We start from the raw sequence: 24287 nt of genomic DNA, 5'->3' as shown, positions 1-24287 counted from the left end.
ATGCACATGCAAATTTTTGAATCGTATCTTTCTGGTGAATTAAGCTTTTTATCATGAAATAATATTCCCTAAAGTCTATTTTATCTGTTATTAACATAGTTTCCCTTTTTCTTTTAATTAATATTTGTCTTGTATTTCATTAACTGTTTTGTTACTTCAAACTTTTCCGTATCCTTGGGTTATTGGTTAGTTTCTTATAAACAGCATAAGACTATATTTTGGTTTTTGTCCAATCTTATGGTCTTTTAAAATGTTATTATAATTTGTAAAATATTTGTGTCCACAACTTACATTATTTCTTCTATTTGTCCTGTTTAATCTATCCTCCTTTTACATGCAGTTTTTGTGTTTGTTTTACTTCATATGCCTTTCTTAGTCCATTTCTCACCCTATAGTTTGGAACTTATACTATTTTTTACTGACTATACTTGTAATTTTAATACACAAATTAATGATGTTTAAAGTTAATTGATATCGTGACCTCCCTTCCTCCCCTTTGAACAATACAGAGAATATAAAATACCTGAACTCCAAATTTCTCATTCAATTTACTTAACAATTTGTCCAATAGTTAAGCTCTGTCTCCCCTTCTCTGCAAAACAAGCTACACATTGTTTTATTGTATACTTCATTTCTATACATTTAGTTTCATGGTAGGTATGCCTTCTTGTCTCTCAAATTTTCCTTTAAATAAAAATTCTGCTTCTTGAAATGCATCCTTTACAGCAGGGGTGAGCAAACTACAGTACTTGGTCAGCCACCTATTTTTGTAAATGGAGTTTTATTGGAACATAGCTGCACCCATTCATTTACCTACTGACCATGGCTGATTTTGCATGGCTATAGCAGAGCTGAGTAGTTGCAACAGAGGCTGCATATATTTACTATCTGGCCCATTGAAAAGTCTGCCAATTTCTGCTTTAGAATGTCTTTTAACAAAGGGATAGTCACAGAAAACACCTTTATTATCTGTTTATCTGAAATTAGTTTAATTTTGCCCTTGTTCTATAAAGAGCTTATGCTGAATACCCCAAATTAAGAGAACAGTAATTTTTTTTCAACACTTGAAAATATCTCACTTTCTTCTATTTTCCATTTTTGCTAATGAGAAGTCATCTGTATCTAATTGTTGTTGCATTAGTGACTGTATCTTTCTCTTTGGCTGCTTTTAAGATTTTGTCTTTTAGTGTTCTACAGTTTCATTACAATATTTTTTAAGTGAATTTCATTTTATTCATCTGGCTTGGTATAGGTTGTACTTCCTATTCTATGGATTCTTGATCTGGAAAACTCACAGCCATCATTCTGCATATTGTCTTTCATTCATTCCTTCGAGTGTATCTTTCTGAGACTCTCATGGTACAAGGGGTAGCCCTTCTCACCCTGTCCTCCATGTTTCTTAACATGTCTTTTACACTTCTAATCTTATTGTCTCCCTGGATTGCATTGGACAATTTCTTTAGATCTGTTGTCTAACTCGCCATTTCTTTCTTCAGCTGAATGTAGTCTGCTGTTTAATACATGTTTAATTTCAACCATCATGCTTCCATTTCCTTAAATTCTATCTTAATTCTTTTTCAAACCTACTTCGTCATTTTTGGTAATTTCCTGTTTCTTTCTCTCTCTTTAATCTCATCTGTTATTTACTTCAACATCACAAATTGTTATTCAGTATCTAGAGTCTTGGGGGTTTATATCTATTGTTCTGTTCTATCATGATCATTTCATCATACAACGCCTTGTTTCTTTGTGTGTTTGTTGATTGCGATTAAGTACTCTTATTTGATTAAACTTAATTTGCAAGAATCTAGAGGATCAAAATTGTAATTGCCTCTTGCACAGAGTTTTTAATTTGCTTCTGTAAATAAGCAGGTATCATTTGTAACCTGTATAAGTTTAATTTCCTTTTGTCCTAGGCTTGGCATATAAATCTTACGCAGTGTACCTAACCTGCATTTAGCCCTGGTCTTAATCTTGGCATCCCAGGGCAAGCCTGGCTTTCCCCCTTGTGTATCTATGTTATGTTCAACATGTAAGTTTCAGTTTTGTCCTTTTCTCTTTAACCCTTTTTACCCTCAGAGATCTCCCTTGCTTTCACACAAAACAGCCATGTTTTAAAATGCTTTGTTGTATTGTAGTGGGATGGATCTTTAAGAATCCATATTAACAGATCAATGGAACAGGATAGAAAGCCCAGAGATAAACCCACGCACATATGGTCACCTTATCTTTGAAAAAGGAGGCAAGAATATACAATGGAGAAAAGACAGTCTCTTCAATACGTGGTGCTGGGAAAACTGGACAGCTACATGTAAAAGAATGAAATTAGAACACTCCCCGACACCATACACAAAAGTAAACTGTAAATGGATTAAAGACCTAAATGTAAGGCCAGACACATTTTTTTAGAGGAAAACACAGGCAGAACACTCTATGACATAAATCACTTCAAGATCCTTTGTGACCCACCTCCTAGAGAAATGGAAATAAAAACAAAAATAAACAAATGGGACCTAATGAAATTTAAAAGCTCTTGCACAGCAAAGGAAACAATGAACAAGATGAAAAGACAACCCTCAGAATGGGAGAAAATATTTGCAAATGAAGCAACTAACAAAGGATTAATCTCCAAAATATACAAGCAGCTCATGCAGCTCAATATCAATAAAACAAACAACCCAATCCAAAAATGGGCAGAAGACCTAAATAGACATTTCTCCAAAGAAGATATACAGATCGCCAACAAACATATGAAAGGATGCTCGACATCGCTAATCATTAGAGGAATGCAAATCAAAACTACAATGAGGTATCACCTCACACCAGTCAGAATGGCCATCATCAAAAAATCTACAAAGAATAAATGCTGGAGAGGGTGTAGAGAAAAGGGAACCCTCTTGCACTGTTGGTGGGAATGTAAATTGATACAGCCACTATGGAGAACAGTATGGAGGTTCCTTAAAAAACTAAAAATAGAACTACCATACGACCCAGCAACCCCAATACTGGGCATATAACCTGAGAAAACCATAATTCAAAAAGAGTCATGTACCACAATGTTCATTGCAGCACTATTTACAATAGCTAAGACATGGAAGCAACCTAAGTGTCCACAGAAAGATGAATGGATAAAGAAGATGTGGCACATATATACAGTGGAATATTACTCAGCCATAAAAGGAAACAAAATTGAGTTATTTGTAGTGAGGTAGATGGAACTAGAGTCTGTCATAAAGAGTGAAGTAAGTCAGAAAGAGAAAAACAAATACTGTATGCTAACACATATATATGGAATCTAAAAAAATTTTTTTTAAATGGTTATGAAGAACCTAGGGGCAGGACAGGAATAAAGACGCAGACGTAGAGAATGGACTTGAGGACACAGGGAGGGGGAAGGGTAAGCTGGGACGAAGTGAGAGAGTGGCATGGACTTACATATACTACCAAACGTAAAATAGATAGCTAGTGGGAAGCAGCCGCATAGCACAGGGAGATCAGCTTGGTGCTTTGTGACCACCTAGAGGGATGGGATAGGGAGGGTGGGAGGGAGATGCAAAAGGGAGGGGATATGGGTATATATGTATATGTATAGATGATTCACTTTGTTATAAAGCAGCAACTAACACAACAATGTAAAGCAATTATACTCCAATAAAGATGTTAAAAAAAAAAGGTATCCCTATTAACATATTGTGAAAAGCAAAGTCCTCAAAAGTTTGTTCTTTTAGAAGGTTGACCAACACATATATCTTTATTTCTTAAATACTTTCGTAGGGACTTCCCTGGTGGCGCAGTGGTTAAGAATCCGCCTGCCAATGCTGGTGACACGGTTTCGATCCCTGGTCCGTGAAGATCCCACCTGCCGCAGAGCAATTAAGTCCATGCGCCTCAATTACTGAGCCCGCATGCCAAAACTACTGAGGCCCGCGTGCCTGGAGCCCCGGCTCCGAATCGAGAGGCCACTGCAATGAGAAGCCCGCACACTGCAACGAAGAATAGCCCCGGCTCACAGCAAATAGAGAAAGCCTGCGCACAGCAACAAAAGACCAAATGCAACCAAAAATAAATAAATTTAAAAATAAATAAAATTTTTAAAAAATCTTTAAATACTTTTGTATAATGTGGCAGTTCTTATACACTGTATATTTCTCCCTGGGTACATTATACATGTATGTTTTAGAATCTAAAGGTAAACAATTTAACATTGCACAGCCATATAAAGTCATTCCTAGGCAGGCACTCAAAACAGTTTGCTAAATGAAAAGAATGTCTTAAAAAATACAGTCAATATGACATTTCACTGCTTTCAGAAATTATTTTTAAAAATCTATCTGAGCTTATTACTGTATATTAGAAAGAGCATACTGGTTAGAAGGAGGAAATCTGAAGTCATATTGTCTTTGTTTGAATCTCCACCTGACACTAAATAGCTGTGTGACTTGTATCTCAGTTTCCTCTTCAGTAAAATAATACTTACTTTATGAGGATATTGTAAGAATTAAATAAATTAATACATGAAAATGGCTTACAGAAGTGCCTGGCACATAGTAGACTCTATATAAATGTTAGCAATTATTAATATTATTATTAGTAATATTATATTATTACAAACTTATAAAATTATTTTCATTATTACTATGTCATTAACCAAATACCTCAAACACACAACTATTTATCCAGTAACAAATCAAAGAAGAGCCATTTCTAGCTTACATCATTTATATGTTTCTATCAAGAAAAAGGGGGGATGACAATTTTCACAGATCTTATGAGAATATAAATTCCTTCCATCCAGAGACATTGGAATATGATTGTACATGGAGTTGATAAGGAAGTACCATCAAAACATGCATCCAATACAGCTAGATTACTTGGCAGGGAAGATAAAAAGATGAACTAAATATGGAAGCTAGATGTACTCTTGACCTCAAGTCTAGCTATTTACTGCTAAAAATTTAATACATATATATATATATGAATTATATATAAATATACACATACACAGCTTATAGGGATATTTTAACAATTAAATGAACTAATACATGTAAATGGTTTACAGAAGTGCCTGGCATACACACACACACATTGTTTTTAATACTCTAATAAGCTTTAAGAGATTTTTCTGGAAAAGAGTTTAGTTTCTTGTGTTCTTCCTCCCAATAAATTCCTCACTTGAAATTTGACTTTTCTGATAAACTAACTTAAAACATTGCCCAATGATACAATTAATAGTTGTTTTATTTTCCCCAAAAGTAAAATTTTAAAAAATCAATGTGCATATTACCCCCTCCCAAAGAAGCCTAAGAAATAGTCTATATTCCAACTATGCCTTTACTTGACAAATATATTAGCCTTAAGTTATAAGATAAAATTGTAGTAAAATAAAATTTTGAGTATAAGACACAAGCAGACTTCCACAGATCCTGACGTTTTTATTGCACTTCTCTATTTGATTCTTAACCTATTTGAATAGTTTAATCTGCCCAACTCAACATTTTTCAACATATGATAATGTCTTGTATATTTTTGTAACAGAAAATTTGTGGCAATTTTATTAAATGAAAAAAATATTAAGTTTATAAGTGTCTTCTTGTTCAGAGCTATATTTCTTTCACCATTAATGGATATTTAAGCTATGTAAGCCAGGGATCTCTTAGTACAGTTTTTACTAAACTCAAAAATCTTTTCTTCTTGCCTAAGTATTCAATTTTGTCTCAAGTCCCTAAAATGAGATTAGACAAACTGAATTTAAATCTGCATGCTTTCCAAAGAGATGGATGTTAGGACTACGAAGACATAGGCTAATTCTCTCAAAGTAAACAACCACATAAGAGTCCAGCACATTCCCACTAAATGCTTGTTAGGACTTTACCTAACCTTAAGAGGCAAAATTCAGCCATATGGAATGACTGCTTCCTAGAAATTCCTGTTGCTTACCTTAAAAATGCATTCCTGTACTCCTGTATATACGCAACATGAAAGAAAAAACATTTAGATAATTAATACCAGTCATTAAAGTCTCTAAGAATGTAAAAGGTGTGTGATCTACTTATCAGCTTTCCATCAAAATTACTTTTTTAACTAAATAGATTATAACTACCTCATGAAAAATAAGTTTATTCTTAGAAACCTTTATTTGCAATTGGAAGGATGGAAGGAATTTATATTCTCATAAGATCTGTGAAAATTGTCATCCCCCCTTTTTCTTGATAGAATTACAAGGTAGATGCTTTAGAAAGGAATCTAGAATGACAGTAAAAATTAATCAAATTATTTTCTCTGGTATTACCAAATCCAATTAAAAAATGCTATCAGTGAGAACAGGAAAGCATGATATACTATACACTGGCACCAACACTTCATCATCTTAACACTCAAGACAGTGTTTTTAGTTGAACTTTCTACGACCCGTGAAACTTATGAAAACGGAAAACTATCCTTTGAGAATGCCCCAAAGGATGTGCAGGTGCTGATGATTAAACAGTTTTAGCTTCAAGTTGCTCTTTATTGTAAAGTCAGTCTCAGATGAAACACCAAATTACTTATTAGCCCATCAGGGACTTAACATTACTGGCCCTTCATAATTATGCCATGAGTTTGTTTGCAATTCGTCCAAGTACTCTGTAAAATTTTCAAGCAAATGAGATTTTTCAAACTATTAAACAATGTCTTTAATAAATAAAGTATGAAATGTTCATAATTAAGGTTTTCCCAAAGTAGAACTTGATTTTTCCGTTAAATATGTTCTCTTCTCTTGTGTTCTGAAGTGATATACTATAAAAATATTCTTTTTCTTTTTATCTTCCAATCATGAGGCTAAATAAAGGCACGATTAGGCACAAGACAGCAGCCATGAAGAATGGTGCTTAAAGATAGGCCTGTTGATAGGACAGCATTTTTTTGTTTTTGAGCTATTGCTAATCAGCTCTTCAAGGAAAACATCCAACCAAAGCCCAACAATATTCCATATAAACATGGTAATGTTTAAACATAACATAAAAAGTAGCTTTAAGCCAATAGTGGTTTTTCTGTCCTTCTCCCTTGTCCAGGACATGGAAGACCAGTATATCTGATGTACAAAGAATATGCCATTTTATTCATTTTCATTTGTGGTATCCTAGTTTAGTGCTATCTTTCCAATTACATGGGTTAATATACTTATTATGCTGTATCAGTTATGTAGTTGATTCCTTTTTTCTCCATTATCAATTGTTGTTCTTATTACTGTATTAAGATAATCCAGTCTTTACTTTTTGCTATATTATTTCCATAAACAAAATACTTAAAATGTAAAAGGGATATACAAATCACCAGTCATTTAGTCATAAAGAAATTTGTCAGTCAAATGCATTTATTATCCCACTAAGCAATGCATACTAAGAATAAATCTTATCAGTAAAGAGAAAAATTAAGCCAAGTAATCTAGGTGTGTCTTTATTGTGAAAAGCCTAAAGAACAAAGATTAGAAGAACCTAACAGAATTAATTTTCAAGGCTGCAAACCCAAATATTCAGCACCTGGAATTGATCTAATTCTTTAAATAAACAGATGCTGACGGTAAGAAGAAAAGAAGATCCTGTAGTTAGAATATTTATTTTGTTCTAGGTTTGGAGCTTTATACCTCTAAGTATGATCTCAGAATAACAATGGTGCCAGTGAAGATAATTTTCAAGTCATAACCTCACCCAAATCAGCAAGGATAGAAGATACTTCCTATTATAATTACATAAGCTGGCTCAACATCCAATCACAGGACTTTTACATGATTTTCTTTTCTCTGATAGTGTAAAATGAGTCCATCTACAAGATTTAAGGAGCATACAGAAAATGCTTAATGCCTTGGAGTTCCTGCTGGTCACCTAGTTGGTCTATATAGTAATCAGAAATGACATTTAGAGTTGACAAGCATCAAATTGGGGTAATTTAAATGATTTGACAAAATGAGTTTTGTTCTAGCTGTACTCTATATGAAAAAAATTTACACTAAAAATACCTTCTCATTGGATGATTTCATTTTTGTTTGGCAAATCACTACTTTAGTCTGAGTATTCACTAGAAGGATAAATTGTATTTGATCAACACATGCAGCAAGACAAAATGAGTTATAACTGATTTTATATTTGTTTACTACATGGTATCTTTCAATTGTGTGAACCAAAAATCAACTTAAAGTCTGCAAACAACATGAATGATAAATCTTTAACTAGATGAAACATAACTTTAACAAAACTGTAGATATAATCTAAAGACAAAGCTATTGATGGAAAATAGGTAGCCATTTATTTCAGAGTATTCTATATGGAAGCATAAAATAAAAAAGAGATAAAATCCTTAAACTATTGATCTTGTTAGAATGAAATGGGAAAGGTAAAAATTACTTCTATTCTCTGTAGAGACATCACTTATTTTGAGGGTATATGAACATTATGCTATTTGATCTTCAAACTGTAACATCCCTAAGGAACACATGCTGTTATTAACGGGGAGCTGAGGCTCAGGAGGTTAAGTAATCTGCCAAAGTCATAACACCCAAGGCACTCGGATGCCAAAGCCTGCACTCCCAGCCACTGCTGTCTCCCCAGTAGGGACGTGGACAGGAAAAACATCACTGTTAAAAACAAACAAAGGGTGAGGCTTATCATAGGCAGAATTCAGCAATCACTTAAAATGTGAAGAAATCAGAGGAAATTATTTTTCTTTGACTGTCATCACACATAATTCAGACGGGAGGTATATATGTGGAAAACAAAATTTAGGGAGAAACAAACTGGACTTTATGGACTTTAATAACTGCAAAGTTCAGCACATATATCTAAACCCAGTGCAAAAAAAAAAAAAAAATACAAGGCTCCTCCACCTTTTGTGTATGCAACAGTAATCCCTTTTAAGGCAGGGATTGCTTTCTGCTGTCCTCAAAATCCTAACACTAAAGTGGGGTGTCCAGATATGCAGGGTCTTTGAACCTATTAATAAAGAAGGATGTCTAGTGACTTTTCCAGTACTTCAACATCCCAACAGAGAATGTTCATGTACTCAGGATAAAAGCTACATGAACCAAAAAGTCTGACTTCTTTAAGTGTAATCACATCAATTCTATACATGAATATATAATACTGTAAACTCAAAGGGTCTACATAGTTACATATGTCTAATTAAAACAGAAAAATGATATATTCTTAATAAGTAAAACTTATTAGAAAATTTGTTTTCAAACATGTTACTTATAAGAAGACAAATAACAAAGGAATCCTAAGCATTGGCAAGTATTTCTCTAAGATGAGATGTTAAGTAAAATAAATGAGGTGTCAGGTGAAATTTGCTCAAGGAGTTAAGAGTGTTGTTGTACTGTGCTAATAATTCTGGTTAAAGAAAGAAAAATCTATTACAGAGAGGTGCTCTCTAACGCTCACTTTAACCCTCATCCCAGCCACGAGGCTTTGCATTAATAGGCCTCTAATTTTAAAAGTGAACATTTTATGCTTTGAAATAGAGCCAGGCCTGCAAACATTTTTCTATCGTGAGCTCATCAATGTAAATAGAAAGTTATTCTATCAAGGGGTGAGGAAATAAGGTGTGCCTTGTTCTGATTCCCTCTAGTAAGTTATAAAAAACACCCTTAAAAATTACATTTTGATTGTTCTTACAAACTCTCTGAGCAGCAATGTACTTGGAAATGGTAAAACAAAAAAAAGAAAAGTAGAGGCTTTGGAGTCAGGCAGGCCAGGCCTCCATTTATCCTGCCCCTGCCAATTCTGAAGTGTGTCTGCCAAGGCATGGATTTTCTTTCTCTAGCCTGCAGTTCCCTCCAGGTAACATTCTGTACCTCATAAAAATGTTGTGAAGACTAAGTGGGACGACACACAAAGAGCACCTAGCACAGGGTCTTAGCAATTCCATCAGTGGCAGCTGTATTTGGTTGAAGATGATAGAAGAGGGGTAAGTTAAACTGTCACAATGAACAGCTGTTCCTCAGAGGAAGCCACAAGATCATGAAAGCTTCCCCCCTTGGTCTACTGGGCTTGAGGCAGCATACTGAAACAGATGTTCCTTTGTTAGCTATAGTAAAAAGTCTCTCAGGGAGGAAAAAGGAAGGAGGGAAGGAGGGAAGGAGGGAAGGAAGGAAGGAAGGAAGGAAGGAAGGAAGGAAGGAAGGAAAGAAGGAAGGAAGGAAGGGAAGAAGCTGAACAGCTATATCTATGCAAATTAGTTGAGAGATCCTAGTTAACACTGGTGAGACTCCCTGGCTTAGCATCTCCGTTCAGTCACTTGCTAGCTGTGTAACAACAGGCAAGTCACTATCTATCTAAGCCTCAGTTTCCTCATTTGTAAAATGGGAATAATTACAGTACACATACCACATCTATTTGTTGTTGTAAGGACAAAATGAATGAGAACACCTGGCACTTGGTTGGCAGTATATGTGTTAGCTATTAGAAAATGCCACCCATGGGCTTCCCTGGTGCCGCAGTGGTTGAGAATCTGCCTGCCAATGCAGGGGACACGGGTTTGAGCCCTGGTCTGGGAAAATCCCACATGCCGCGGAGCAACTAGGCCCGTGAGCCACAACTGCTGAGCCTGCGCGTCTGGAGCCTGTGCTCTGCAAAAAGAGAGGCCGCGACAGTGAGAGGCCCACGCACCGCGATGAAGAGTGGCCCCCGCTCACCGCAACTAGAGAAAGCCCTCGCACAGAAACGAAGACCCAACACGGCCATAAATAAATAAATAAATAAATAACAATTAAAAAAAAATGCCACCCACTGTAGATGGGGGCATCTGATACTAGATGAAGCAAATTCTGAGCACAGATTAGAAGTGCGAGTACAATAATTTACCCGGGCAAAATATGGAGGGAGTGCGCCAGGCATAGGGAACAACGAGCAGAGTGGCCAGAACTTGAAAGAAAACATTCCATGGAAAGCTGCTGTAGTGGAGAGCAGGTGTAGAATGAGGACAGGGCTCCAACTTCTTATGTGTAATACAAACGGACCGCCACTTTACTGGAAAATTTGCTGCTCATTCATGACCAGGGATCATGAATGTCAGTGGATGAAGTAACAGTGTAAACAAAGTTTAATTTATCAACTATACTTAACAATGTAAACATATCTTAAGAGTATCTTAAAGAGAAAATATATTTTTTTGCCTATTGTATTAATGTGGCTTTCCAGAACAAACCTTCAACATATTAAAGGTCCACATCTGTCCCTAATATTTTCATACTAACACATTGAAATTAGCATGGTTTCCACAATTGAATTGTATGGAATTAAATAGCAACCTAAGAGATCAGAAGACATTGACAAATAGACATTTATTTGTCAGTAATTTCTATCAGTCTTGACACTGTGGTCTTTTTAAAGATACAGTGTCTAAAATTCAAGGAGTATAACCATAAAGGAAGAAAAAATTTGTCTGTGAAATTACACTTCCCTTACAGTCTTCTTTATGCTTATTTTTTTTTCTTAATCAGTCATCAAGTTTATACACATCACTGTATACATGTCAATCCCAATCGCCCAACTCAGCACACCACCATCCCCACCCCACTGCATTTTCCCCCCTTGGTGTCCATACGTTTGTTCTCTACATCTGTGTCTCAACTTCTGCCCTGCAACCCGGTTCATCTGTACCATTTTTCTAGGTTCCACATACATGTGTTAATATACGATATTTGTTTTTCTCTTTCTGCCTTACTTCACTCTGTATGACAGTCTCTATAACCATCCACGTCTCAACAAATGACTCAATTTTGTTCCTTTTTATGACTGAGTAATATTCCATTGTATATATGTACCACTTCTTCTTTATCCATTCGACTGTCGATGGGCATTTAGGTTGCTTCCATGACCTGGCTATTGTAAATAGTGCTGCAATGAACATTGGGGTGCATGTGTCTTTTTGAATTATGGTTTTCTCTGGGTATATGCCCAGTAGTGGGATTGCTGGGTGATATGATAATTCTATTTTTAGTTTTTTAAGGAACCTCCATATTGTTCTCCATAGTGGCTGTATCAATTTACATTCCCACCAACAGTGCAAGAGGGTTCCCTTTTCTCCACACCCACTCCAGCACTTGTTGTTTGTAGATTTTCTGATGATGCCCATTCTAACTGGTGTGAGGTGATACCTCATTGTAGTTTTGATTTGCATTTCTCTAATAATTAGTGATGTTGAGCATCTTTTCATGTGCTTCTTGGCCATCCGTATATCTTCTTTGGAGAAATGTCTATTTAGGTCTTCTGCCCAGTTGTGGATTGTGTTGTTTGTTTCTTTAATATTCAGCTGAATGAGCTGTTTATATATTTTGGAGATTAATCCTTTGTCCGTTGATTTGATTGCAAATATTTTCTCCCATTCTGAGGGTTGTCTTTTCGTCTTGTTTATGGTTTCCTTTGCTGTGCAAAAGCTTTGAAGTTTCATTAGGTCCCATTTGTTTATTTTTGTTTTTATTTCCATTACTCTAGGAGGTGGATCAAAAAAGATCTTGCTGGGATTTATGTCAGAGAGTGTTCTTCCTATGTTTTCCTCTAAGAGTTTTCTAGTGTCCGGTCTTACATTTAGGTCTTGAATCCATTTTGAGTTTATTTTTGTGTATGGTGTTAGGGAGTGTTCTAATTTCATTCTTTTACATGTAGCTGTCCAGTTTTCCCAGCACCACTTATTGAAGAGACTGTCTTTTCTCCATTGTATATCCTTGCCTCCTTTGTCATACATTAGTTGACCATAGGTGTGTGGGTTTATCGCTGGGCTTTCTATCTTGTTCCATTGATCTATGTTTCTGTTTTTCTGCGAGTACCATATTGTCTTGATTACTTGATTACTGTAGCTTTGTAGTATAGTCTGAAGTCAGGAGTCTGATTCCTCCAGCTCCGTTTTTTTCCTTCAAGACTGCTTTGGCTATTCGGGGTCTTTTGTGTCTCCATACAAATTTTAAGATGATTTGTTCTAGTTCCATAAAAAATGCCATTGGTAATTTGATAGGGATTGCATTGAATCTGTAGATTGCTTTGGGTAGTAAAGTCATTTTCACAATATTGATTCTTCCAATCCAAGAACATGGTATATCTCTCCATCTGTTGGTATCATCCTTAATTTCTTTCATCAGTGTCTTATAGTTTTCTGCATACAGGTCTTTTGTCTCCCTAGGTAGGTTTATTCCTAGGTATTTTATTCTTTTTGTTGCAATGGTAAATGGGAGTGTTTCCATAATTTCGCTTTCAGATTTTTCATCATTAGTGTATAGAAATGCAAGAGATTTCTGTGCATTAATTTTGTATCCTGCAACTTTACCAAATTCATTGATTAGCTCTAGTAGTTTTCTGGTGGCATTTTTAGGATTCTCTATCATGTCATCTGCAAACAGTGACAGTTTTACTTCTTCTTTTCCAATTTGGATTCCTTTTATCTCTTTTTCTTCTCTGATTGCCGTGGCTAGGACTTCCAAAACTATGTTGAATAATAGTGGTGAGAGTGGACATCCTTGTCTCGTTCCTGATCTTAGAGGAAATGCTTTCAGTTTTTCACCGTTGAGAATGATGTTTGCTATGGGTTTGTCGTATATGGCCTTTATTATGTTGAGGTAGGTTCCCTCTATGCCCACTTTCTGGAGAGTTTTTATGTTAAATGGGTGTTGAATTTTGTCAAAACCTTTTTCTGCATCTATTGAGATGATCATATGGTTTTTATTCTTCAATGTGTTAATATGGTGTATCACATTCATTAATTTGCATATATTGAAGAATCCTTGCATCCCTGGGATAAATCCCACTTGACCATGGTGTATGATCCTTTTAATGTGTTGTTGGATTCTGTTTGCTAGTATTTTGTTGAGTATTTTTGCATCTATATTCATCAGTGATATTGGTCTGTAATTTTCTTTTTTTGTAGTATCTTTGTCTGGTTTTGGTATCAGGGTGATGGTGGCCTCGTAGAATGAGTTTGGGAGTGTTCCTCCCTCTGCAATATTTTGGAAGAGTTTGAGAAGGATGAGTGTTAGCTCTTCTCTAAATGTTTGATAGAATTCACCTGTGAAGCCATCTTGTCCTGGACTTCTGTTTGTTGGAAGATTTTTAATCACAGTTTCAATTTCATTACTTGAGATTGGTCTGTTCATATTTTCTGTTTCTTCCTGGTTCAGTCCTGCAAGGTTATACCTAAGAATTTGTCCATTTCTTCCAGGTTGTCCATTTTATTGGCATAGAGTTGCTTGTAGTAGTCTCTAGGATGCTTTGTATTTCTGCGGTGTCTGTTGTAACCTCTCCTTTTTCATTTCTAATTTTATTGATTTGAGTCCTCTTCCTTTTTTCTTGATGAGTCTGGCTAATGGCTTATCAATTTTGTTTATCTTCTGAAAGAACCAGCTTTTACTTTTATTGATCTTTGCTATTGTTTTATTTGTTTCTATTTCATTTATTTCCGCTCTGATCTTTATGGTTTCTTTCCTTCTGCTAACTTTGGGTGTTGTTTGTTCTTCTTTCTCTAGTTCCTTTAGGTGTAGGGTTAGATTGTTTACTTGAGATTTTTCTTGTTTCTTTAGGTAGGCTTGTATATCTATAAAGTTCCCTCTTCGAACTGCTTTTGCTCCATCCCATAGGTTTTGGATCATCGTGTTTTCATTGTCATTTGTCTCTAGGTATTTTTTGATTTCCTCTTTGATTTCTTCAGTGATCTCTTGGTTATTTAGTAACGTCTTGTTTAGCCTCCATGTGTTTTTTTTTTTTACGTTTTTTTCCCTGTAATTCATTTCTAATATCATAGCATTGTGGTCAGAAGAGATGCTTGATATGATTTCAATTTTCTTAAATTTACTGAGGCTTGACTTGTGACCCAATATGTGATCTATCCTGGAGAATGTTCCATGCGCACTTGAGAAGAACGTGTAATATGCTGTTTTTGGATGGAATGTCCTAGAAATATCAATTATATCTATCTGGTCTATTGTGTCATTTAAAGCTTCTATTTCCTTATTGATTTTCATTTTGGATGATCTGTCCATTGGTGTAAGTGAGGTGTTCAAGCCCCCCACTATTATTGTGTTACTGTCGATTTCCTCTTTTATAGCTGTTAGCAGTTGCCTTATGTATTGAGGTGCTCCTATGTTGGGTGCATATATATTTATAATTGTTATATCTTCTTTCTGGATTGATCCCTTGATCATTATGTAGTGTCCTTCCTTGTCTCTTGTAACATTCTTTTTTTTATAGTCTGTTTTATCTGATATGAGTATAGCTACTCCAGCTTTCTTCTGATTTCCATTTGCATGGAATATGTTTTTCCATCCCCTCACTTTCAGTCTGTATGTGCCCCTAGGTCTGAAGTGGGTCTCTTCTAGACAGCATATAGATGGGTCTTGTTTTTGTATCCATTCAGCAAGCCTGTGTCTTTTGGTGGGAGCATTTAATCCATTCACGTTTAAGGTAATTATCGATACGTATGTTCCTATGACCATTTTCTGTAGGTCCTTTTCTTCTCTTGTGTTTCCCACTTAGAGAAGTTCCTTTAGCATTTGTTGTAGAGCTGGTTTGGTGGTGCTGAATTCTCTTAGCTTTTGCTTGTCTGTAAAGCTTTTGATTTCTCCATCAAATCTAAAGACCATTGTCGGGTAGAGTAATCTTGGTTGTAGGTACTTCCGTTTCATCACTTTAAGTATATCATGCCACTCCCTTCTGGCTTGTAGAGTTTCTGCTGAGAAATCAGCTGTTAACGTTATGGGAGTTCCCTTGTATGTTATTTGTCGTTTTTCCCTTGCTGCTTTCAATAATTTTTCTTTGTCTTTAATTTTTGCCAATTTGATTAATATGCGTCTCGGCGTGTTTCTCCTTGGGTCTATCCTCTATGGGACTCTCTGTGCTTCCTGGACTTAGGTGGCTATTTCCTTTCTCATTTTAGGGAAATTTTCGACTATAATCTCTTCAAATATTTTCTCCGGTCCTTTCTCTCTCTCTTCTCCTTCTGGGACCCCTATAATGCAAATGATCTTGCATTTAATGTTGTCCCAGAGGTCTCTTAGGCTGTCTTCATTTCTTTTCACTCTTTTTTCTTTATTCTGTTCTACAGCAGTGAATTCCACCATTCTGTCTTCCAGGTCACTTATTCGTTCTTCTGCCTCAGTTATTCTGCTATTGATTCCTTCTAATGTAGTTTTCATTTCAGTTATTTGTGGTGGCCCCCAAGCTGTAAGCTTATTCAGCTTTCTGCTTTCCGGAGAACTGCTTGTCTCCTTCTTGGTATGCACTCTTGATGCTGCGGTATTGAGCGTAAAAAAGGAAAATGGCTTGCGGCCAGTTTCGTTCCAGGTGCCTGCTTTGCATCTAAGAGCCACTCGTTGTTCCCCAGAAGAAGGACGTGCTGCCCTGAGGGGGAAGTCTGTATCTCCAAAGAATGGCCCATAAGGCATGCTGACGCATAGATAGTGGCGCATAGATAGTGGCGACAGAATTATGTGGAAATACAAGGTTTACTGATTTATTGTCTGATATTCGTTCTGTACTAAACCTTTATATACATTCATGCTCTTTGAATAAACTTGCCTTGCAACCATCAGTTGTCTTGGCCCTTCTGATTCCATGCTGGTGCTTTTCAGTTCCTTACCCCTCACCGCCAGGAACTTCTAGCTTTCTGCAGCCGGTCTGCGGCAGTTATTGTATTGTTCATCTCTGTTTGTTTGTTCTTTAATTCTTCTAGGTCTTTGTTAAACAGTTCTTGCACCTTCTTGATCTTTGCCTCCATTCTTATTTCAAGGTCCTGGATCATCTTCACTATCATTATTCTGAATTCTTTTTCTGGAAGGTTGCCTATCTCCACTTCATTTAGTTGTTTTTCTGGGGTTTTATCTTGTTCCTTCATCTGGTATATAGCCTTTTCATCTTGCCTATCTTTCTGTGAGTATGGTTTTTGTTCCACATGCTGCAGGACTGTAGTTTTTCTTGCTTCTGCTGTCTGCCCTCTGTTGGTTGAGGCTATCTAAGAGGCTTGATGGGAGGCTCTGGTGGTGGGTAGAGGTGACTGTTGCTGTGGTGGTCAGAGCTCAGTAAAACTTTAATCCACTTGACTGTTGATGGGTGGGGCTGGGTTCCCTCCCTGTTGGTTGTTTTGCCTGAGGCAACCCAACACTGGAGCCTACCTGGGCTCTTTGGTGGGGCTAATGACACACTCTGGGAGGGCTCACGCCAAGTAGTACTTCCCAGAACTTCTGCTGCCAGTGTCCTTGTACGCACGGTGAAACAGAGCCACCTCCTGCCTCTGCAGGAGACCTTCCAACACTAGCAGGTAGGTCTGGTTCAGTCTCCCCCGGAGTCACTGCTCCTTCCCCTGGGTCCCGATGCACACACTATATTGTGTGTGCCCTCCAAGAGTGGGGTCTCTGTTTCCCCCAGTCCTGTCGAAGTCCTGCAATCAATTCCCACTGGGCTTCAAAGTCTGATTCTCTATGAATTCCTCCTCCCGTTGCCGGACCCCAGGTTGGAAAGCCTGACGTGGGGCTCAGAACCTTCACTCCACTGGGTGGACCTCTGTGGTATAAGTGTTCAGCAGTCTGTGAGTCACCCACCCATCAGTTATGGGATTTGATTTTACTCTGATTGCACCCCTCCTACTGTCTCATTGTGGCTTCTCCTTTGTCTTTGGATGTGGGGTATCTTTCTTGGTGAGTTCCAGTGTCTTCCTGTCAATGATTGTCCAGCAGCTAGTTGTGATTCTGGTGTTCTCGCAAGAGGGAGTGAGAGCACGTCCTTCTACTCCGCCATCTTGGTTTGTCTCGCCAGTCCTTTTTATCTTTATGCTTATTTTTATTCTAAAGAAAATTTCCTCTCCAGATTATTTATTTAGATAAAGTGTTTTATACTTAGCTCTAATGATTTTAATTTAGTACAATGTGTATATGAGTGTGTGTGTGTGTCTGTGTCTGTGTCTGTATGTATGTGTGTGTGATAGCAGCTACTTCTAGGACCCATGTAAACTCTGAAATAGGCAAAGTATAGCTGTCACTCTATGACCCTCCACCTTGAACCCTTCTCCATTCAAACACTTTCTCTCTCTGCCCACCACCTAATAACAGAAATGCCAAGTTACCCAGAGAACTCCTACCAGATCTCCGGAAGATGTGGAATAGGTCTGGTTTCAAAACCAGACAATACGGCCTTGGTCTCTTTCTTCATTTGCCAAAGGGGGATAGAAACAGCAAAAAGATACAGAGTTATCATGAAGATTGACTGAGATAATATATGGAAGTCATTTGGAAAAATGTCTGGTTCATAGAAAATACTCAATATCTGATGGGTATTATTATTTTATATATGCATTTTATAATTTTATGCATAATTGTGTCATGGGTCCCCAAGACCACTCTCAGGATTGATAATTTGTTGGAAGGACTCATAGAACTCAGAAAAGTTGTTACACTCACTGTTAACAGTTTCTTACAGTGAAAGGATATAGATTAAAATCACAGTTGTCTTCTCCCAGTGGAGTTTCATTATTCCAGCAACAATGTGTGACAACACTTGTGATGTACTGCCAACCAGGGAAGCTCACCCAAGCCTTGAAGTCAAGAGTTATTGAGGGGACTTCCCTGGTGGTCCAGTTGTAAAGAATACACCTTCCAATGCAGGGGACATGGGTTCAATCCCTGGTTGGGGAACTAAGATCCCATATGCCTCAGGATAATTAAGCCCACGTGCCACAACTATTGAGCTCGGGTGCCTCTACTAGAGAGCCCGCATGCCAAAACTATAGAGCCCACTCACCCTGGAGTCTGCGCGCCACAACTAGAGAAGCAAAAACCTGCATGCCACAACTAGAGAGAAGCCCATGCACCACAACAAAAGATCCCACGTGCTGCAACTAAGACGCAATGCAGCCAAAAAACTAAAATAAAATTTAAATAAATAAATAAGAGTTATTGAGGTCAGTCGTGCAGGCATGAATATAGACTCCCTGCATGAATGACCTTGGCTACTCAGTCTCCAGCACCCCACAGACGACGAACTGACACAGTGTGGACCAAGGTTCCTGGTGAACAAAAATAGGTGTTCACCGTAAATCACATTTTTTGCATAAACTATCTAGCTTGGCCCAAGGTCCCAGGTATACAAAGATGGCCATATCGGGCAGGATATTCCAAGGCTTACAGCTGCTCTCTCCAGAGCCAGTTAAGGGCCACTACTTTCTCTAAAATGTACAGGGTTTGAGTACCTCAAGCCTACTGAGTTAACCCTTTACTGCATAATAATTTATTAAGCAACTACCATGCACCAGGAGCTATGATACTTAATATATATTATCTCATTTAATATTTAAATACTCTCATGAGAAAGGAATTAACATCCTCTTTTACAAATATGGAAACTGAGGCTCGAGAAGGTTAAAAGTATTCATAGTCATATATTAACTAGTGTGGAATCCAAACCTTGCTCTCTCAAACTGCAAAGCCTTTGCTACTTCCACTAAGCCATGTTGCCCCATAAAATGTTATAAAAATTAAGCTAGTATATTATACATCACAAATATAGGCACATAATAAATATATTTAATAGATTCATTTCTGGTAGTGAAAAAATAATTTAAAAAATCACTTTGAATTTGTGGAGGAAATAAACTAGAGCTGTGAGCAAATGTGCACTTATTGTAGACCAGCTTTCATTTAAAATATTGAGTTTTTATTGAAAGGTTATCTTGTCACAACCAGGTGATTATAATCAAGTCCAATAAATTCAGCAATAAAGTTTTCCTGAGATTAAAAAGAAATTCAACCTTCTTTAAATTCAACCTTCTTTTTCTTTACACCTCAAAACTTTTTAATCCTCACAAACATTTGCTGAAACACAAAAGTGACTCACCCATCTATTAAGAACTGTATTACCAGTTTCCCTAGAGGAAACAATGCTTTCTCACTCTAATACGTGTGTGGTTTTCTCCCCCATCTAATCAGCTAATACTTTTCAAAAGATCTTTTTAATGCCTAAATGAAAGGATTCCACATCAGAGACCTGACCTCCCTATTAAAGTATCTAAAGGAAACCCTAGGAATGTAAAATCCATTCAAAGGCAAATTGCAGGTAGCTTATTATACAATGCATTAAGAAAAGAAAAGGGGAAAAAAGCTTCTAAGAACTGCACAGAATTTGGTAAAATTATACCACAAAAATACAAATTGATCTTAAGTATAAAGAAACAAATTCATAGCCAAAAACTTATTACAAAAGTGCTTTGTAGTCAGCCAGGAGGGGAGTCTCTACGAAAAACTTCAGAATTTGTCACTTTTTCAATCAAAATTTCTGATTACAGCTTAATGTTGGGAAGGCCAAAAAAAGAACAAAACACACATTTTTCAATAGATTTAAAAATCTGAAAATTTTAAAGCTAACTTTCAATATCAGAAAAGGTAGATTTTACTACAGACAACAGGAGTAGAATGAAGTAATAAGAGTAATAATAGATGAAGTAATATAGATACAAATACTTTTAAAAAACAAGTTAAGATTTTTAACATACCATGAACATGGTTCTGAAGTTATTCAAATCAGTCAAAAAGTCTTCCACAGACACCTTCTTCACATCGATGGCATAGTACCCCATTATACTCTGGTATAACTTGTCCATGTTTTCATGTAATTTTGAAAGTTTCTCATAGTGTTCTTTTGCACTGATAACAAAGCTGTATATTACAGTTAAGGTATTCTGAAATTTACAAAGTAATGTTTTAGGGGAAAAAAATCCTATAAGTCCAATGTTTTAATTTAATTGTTAGCCATTATTACATATCTCCAAAATGCCAAAATTAGCTCTAATAGTTAACCATTCTTACAATTCAATCTACACTGTACAGTGATGAAATCTTAAGTGTGCTTCCTAATTAACACTGGCGAAATTATCAGAAAAGTTATTTATATATTTAATATTTCTCTTTTACAATTAAGTACAAGGAAATTTTTCTTCCAATTTGCCTATCTTATCAGATCATGCAATATGATTTAAAATTATAGTTCAGTAGTTTCAATGGTATTGAAATCAATAACACAGGCATTGTGCATAGTAGTTAAAGTGGACAACCTGGGGTCAATTTCTAGCTCCTGCACTTAGTAGTATTGTGCCTGTGGACAAATGCCTTCATTTCTCTGTGCCACAATTTCGTCACCTGTAAAATGGGAATAATAATAATAACATCACTTATAGGGCTGTTGTGAGGACTAATGAGTTAATACATACAAAGTTCTTAGAAAAATAAATGGCATTTCGTCATACATATAAATACTTGGCCTTATTATTGCCCACTTATTCAACTTAAGCTCTACTTAAGGTTCTAAAAGCGATAAATTTTTTAAAAGTTACATTAAAAACTTCTTATATTGTGTAAGTAAATTCATGTTTTAACTTCTTTGGAAAATTGGTATACAATTTCTTCTATGAATTACATGATTTAAAATTATGATTACGCACACACAGAGAAATGTTCTTTTCTCACTTATTTATGACAATTAGTCGAAAGCACACTGAGACTGAGAAGACTAACTTTCTGTGAATGTGGTGGTGGCATTAGAACACATTTTCTAAACAAACAATAGAATTTCCTTTGTGGTGTGACAGATTGCTGCGGTAGCCAGATAAAAAATCTCCACACCACATTCTGAAAAGATGACTCCGCTACAGCATCAGTCATAATTATCTATGGCTCTTTTAAACTGGGACATTAAACTTACTGAAGTCATTCTATTGTCTCTAACACAAAAGGATAAACAGATATTAACACATTTTTTCAGAAGTCAGAAAATAAGAATAACTAGACTCAGACTGAGAGAAAGAAATTAAAAAATGGAATGTTTATGTCTAAAAAGAAAAATTTTCCACAATTTCAAAAAGATATGGTTCCTCTGGTCAGAGCATTCTCCAGTAGAGGATGAAATAAGGAAAATGATCCAGGTCCTTTGTTTTGAGAAAAATAATGAAAGAAAGAGGTAGCACTGCTGCCAGATACGTGGTGAACCTGGGGCAGAGAAGAATGCTGCTCCCACAAGGAAACAAGGCATCCCCATCAATCACCTGTACCCATGTCTGCAGTCAATCCACAGATTACATACTGCCCTTCCGTGCCTGTTTTATTTGTTTGTTTGTTTTTTTAATACTATGCTCTGCTTAGTTAAATATATAGTATTTTAGAAGAAAGACTAGACTAGAATGTAAGGAGTCTAGATTCTAATGCAAGAGGTGATTTTGATTTTTTTTTTTCTAATGAGCTTAGAAAATCTATGGATCTTTCTTTGGCTAGTTTAAACAGCAAAATGCCTCCTCATACTTTCTAAGAATCTAGATCATAATAGTACCAGTGGTCGATGCATTTATAAGTAGCATCACTTTTTAATCCTTGGATGCACAAAACATTTTGTATTAGTAAAATCACAAAATCATAAGAAATTATAATACAGTCACATGTTTCCATATACTTTGTCACGTGAAACATCCATATTTGTGAAATGCTCTAGGTAAAGTAAATTTATGTAAATAAAAATCACATTTGAAATGCATTCAGAAACTATCATTAAATGGAACATATGGTGATTGATTTGTAATGTGCAGTAAGTATCCCTTCATTTACCTAGCAAATTCAGAAATCAACATTGGTTTAGATATTCAATCTATAAACTCTCACCTAAAATTTATGTCCCAGATAGAGATTATATCCACATGGATTATTTATATATCCTTAACTCCTGCCTAAAAGAGGAATCATTTTCTGCCTTTGCTTGTCCAAACCTATCATTCCAAGTTTCGTTCAATTCTTCCTCTTCCATGAAGCTGCCTTCTCTAATCTCTAGAACTATGAGTGATCATTTCTTCCACTGAATATATAGCACTTTTAGTCCAGGTATCTCTGTAATGAAGTTCTCTGTTTTCCCTTCTAGTCCAATCCCCTAGTAGTGTTTTGTTTTTGCCACGAGATCACCTGTGATTATCAGCCCTTTCTCTAGATGCTGTATTAAGTCTAATCATCTGCAACTACCTTGGTGCCAAAGACTTATTTCACCCTACTGTCATCACTCAAACTTCGGTGGGAAGAGTAACAGGCCTCCTCAAAAGTCTGATGTAAGTCAAGGAATTTCTACACATTCACACACACACACGAACACATAAAATTTGGATGTAATGTTAAGAGCTAACAGAGTTCCTAAAAAGTAGGTATCCTGGACAACAGGTTGCACTACTATGGTGGGTGTTTCTAATTGTATGGTTCTACAGCTACTCCTTTTTTGCCCTTATCACTGCTTATAAGGCTTTGAGTTTTAATAAATATGAGTAATTTTATTCTAATACCTGGGAATATGCCCATTCACAGGAATCAGTTTGGCAAATAGGTTAAAATAAAGCTCTATTATTCAATAACACTTTTTAGGTTGTCAGGTTAAGAATCAAAAGTTAATGACATATCAGAAATATGCTTGAGCATACTTAAATAAAACAGTAAAATTCTATAAATGATGTGATGGGAAAGAAGACCAAGAGCCCAAACCATGGAAACTACATGGTCTTGTTTTAACAGCTAGAGAGATTTATAAGTTAATTTTCTTATCATTGTTATCTACAAAACAATGTACTCCCAAAGGAAAGTAAGTAGAGCTTTAAATAAGTGGAATTACCCACAAAAACGGTAAAATTGTGATTGAACTGAAGCAATTCTGGAAATAGCCAAATAAATTCTCAGAAGTTTAAAATGACTATTTGATAGAATGGAATAAATGGTTACCTTAATGAGGCACTCTACATCATTACTGCTGGGTACCTTCTCATTAAGAGATGGAGGAACATTCAGATAAAAAATCATCATCATCCAAAAGAAAAAACAAACACAGGTGCTCTTGTGCCAATTGTTAAACTCCAGTTAGAAGTTAATGCCCATATCCATAGTAGTCATAAGGCTTTATTTTTATCCCCAGAAAGTTCTATATTTGTAAAGAGCTTTAGAAAAATAGGTGAGCTATACAACAAAATTAAACTTTGATAAAACTCATTACAGAAATATTGATATATAGCCAACTACTTGATATTTTTATAAAATCTATTTTCTTTTCCTTTACCAGGACTAAGGCCAAATTCTGATTAATTTCTACTTGAACAAGGATAATTTTCCCATTTGAAGGTACATGACAACCAGATCTGTGTTCACACACATTGAACCACAAATGTTTAGTGTTGGCCAACTAAGTAGTCAGAATGAGATGTGGGATTTAACTCCTGGTTAGCAAGTACTGTTCATTCCCAAGCCACTCAGCACAAATACATTCTACATTTATTCTCAT

The 24287-nt window shown here is 36.2% G+C and overlaps 1 protein-coding gene and 1 long non-coding RNA gene across 5 annotated transcripts in view; one reads left to right on the top strand and one right to left on the bottom strand.

Moving 5' to 3' along the window:
* DIAPH3 (diaphanous related formin 3) overlaps positions 1-24287 on the bottom strand; it is a 569365-nt gene that overhangs the window by 181619 nt on the left and 363459 nt on the right. For all 4 annotated transcript variants that reach the window (XM_082435809.1, XM_082435810.1, XM_082435807.1 and 1 more), the window contains one exon: positions 20491-20656. In XM_082435809.1, coding sequence (XP_082291935.1) covers positions 20491-20656 — 166 coding nt within the window. The remainder of the gene's footprint in view (positions 1-20490; positions 20657-24287) is intronic.
* The window catches only part of LOC309647946, a 908978-nt gene that overhangs the window by 878090 nt on the left and 6601 nt on the right, over positions 1-24287 (top strand). The gene's annotated exons all lie outside the window — the stretch shown is intronic.

Source organism: Balaenoptera physalus (genome assembly GCF_965194825.1).
Source record: "Balaenoptera physalus genome assembly, chromosome: 18".
NCBI classification, from domain to species: domain Eukaryota; kingdom Metazoa; phylum Chordata; class Mammalia; order Artiodactyla; family Balaenopteridae; genus Balaenoptera; species Balaenoptera physalus.
The sequence above is the reverse complement of the archived record's forward strand: the minus strand, read 5'-3'. Positions and strand labels throughout refer to the sequence as shown.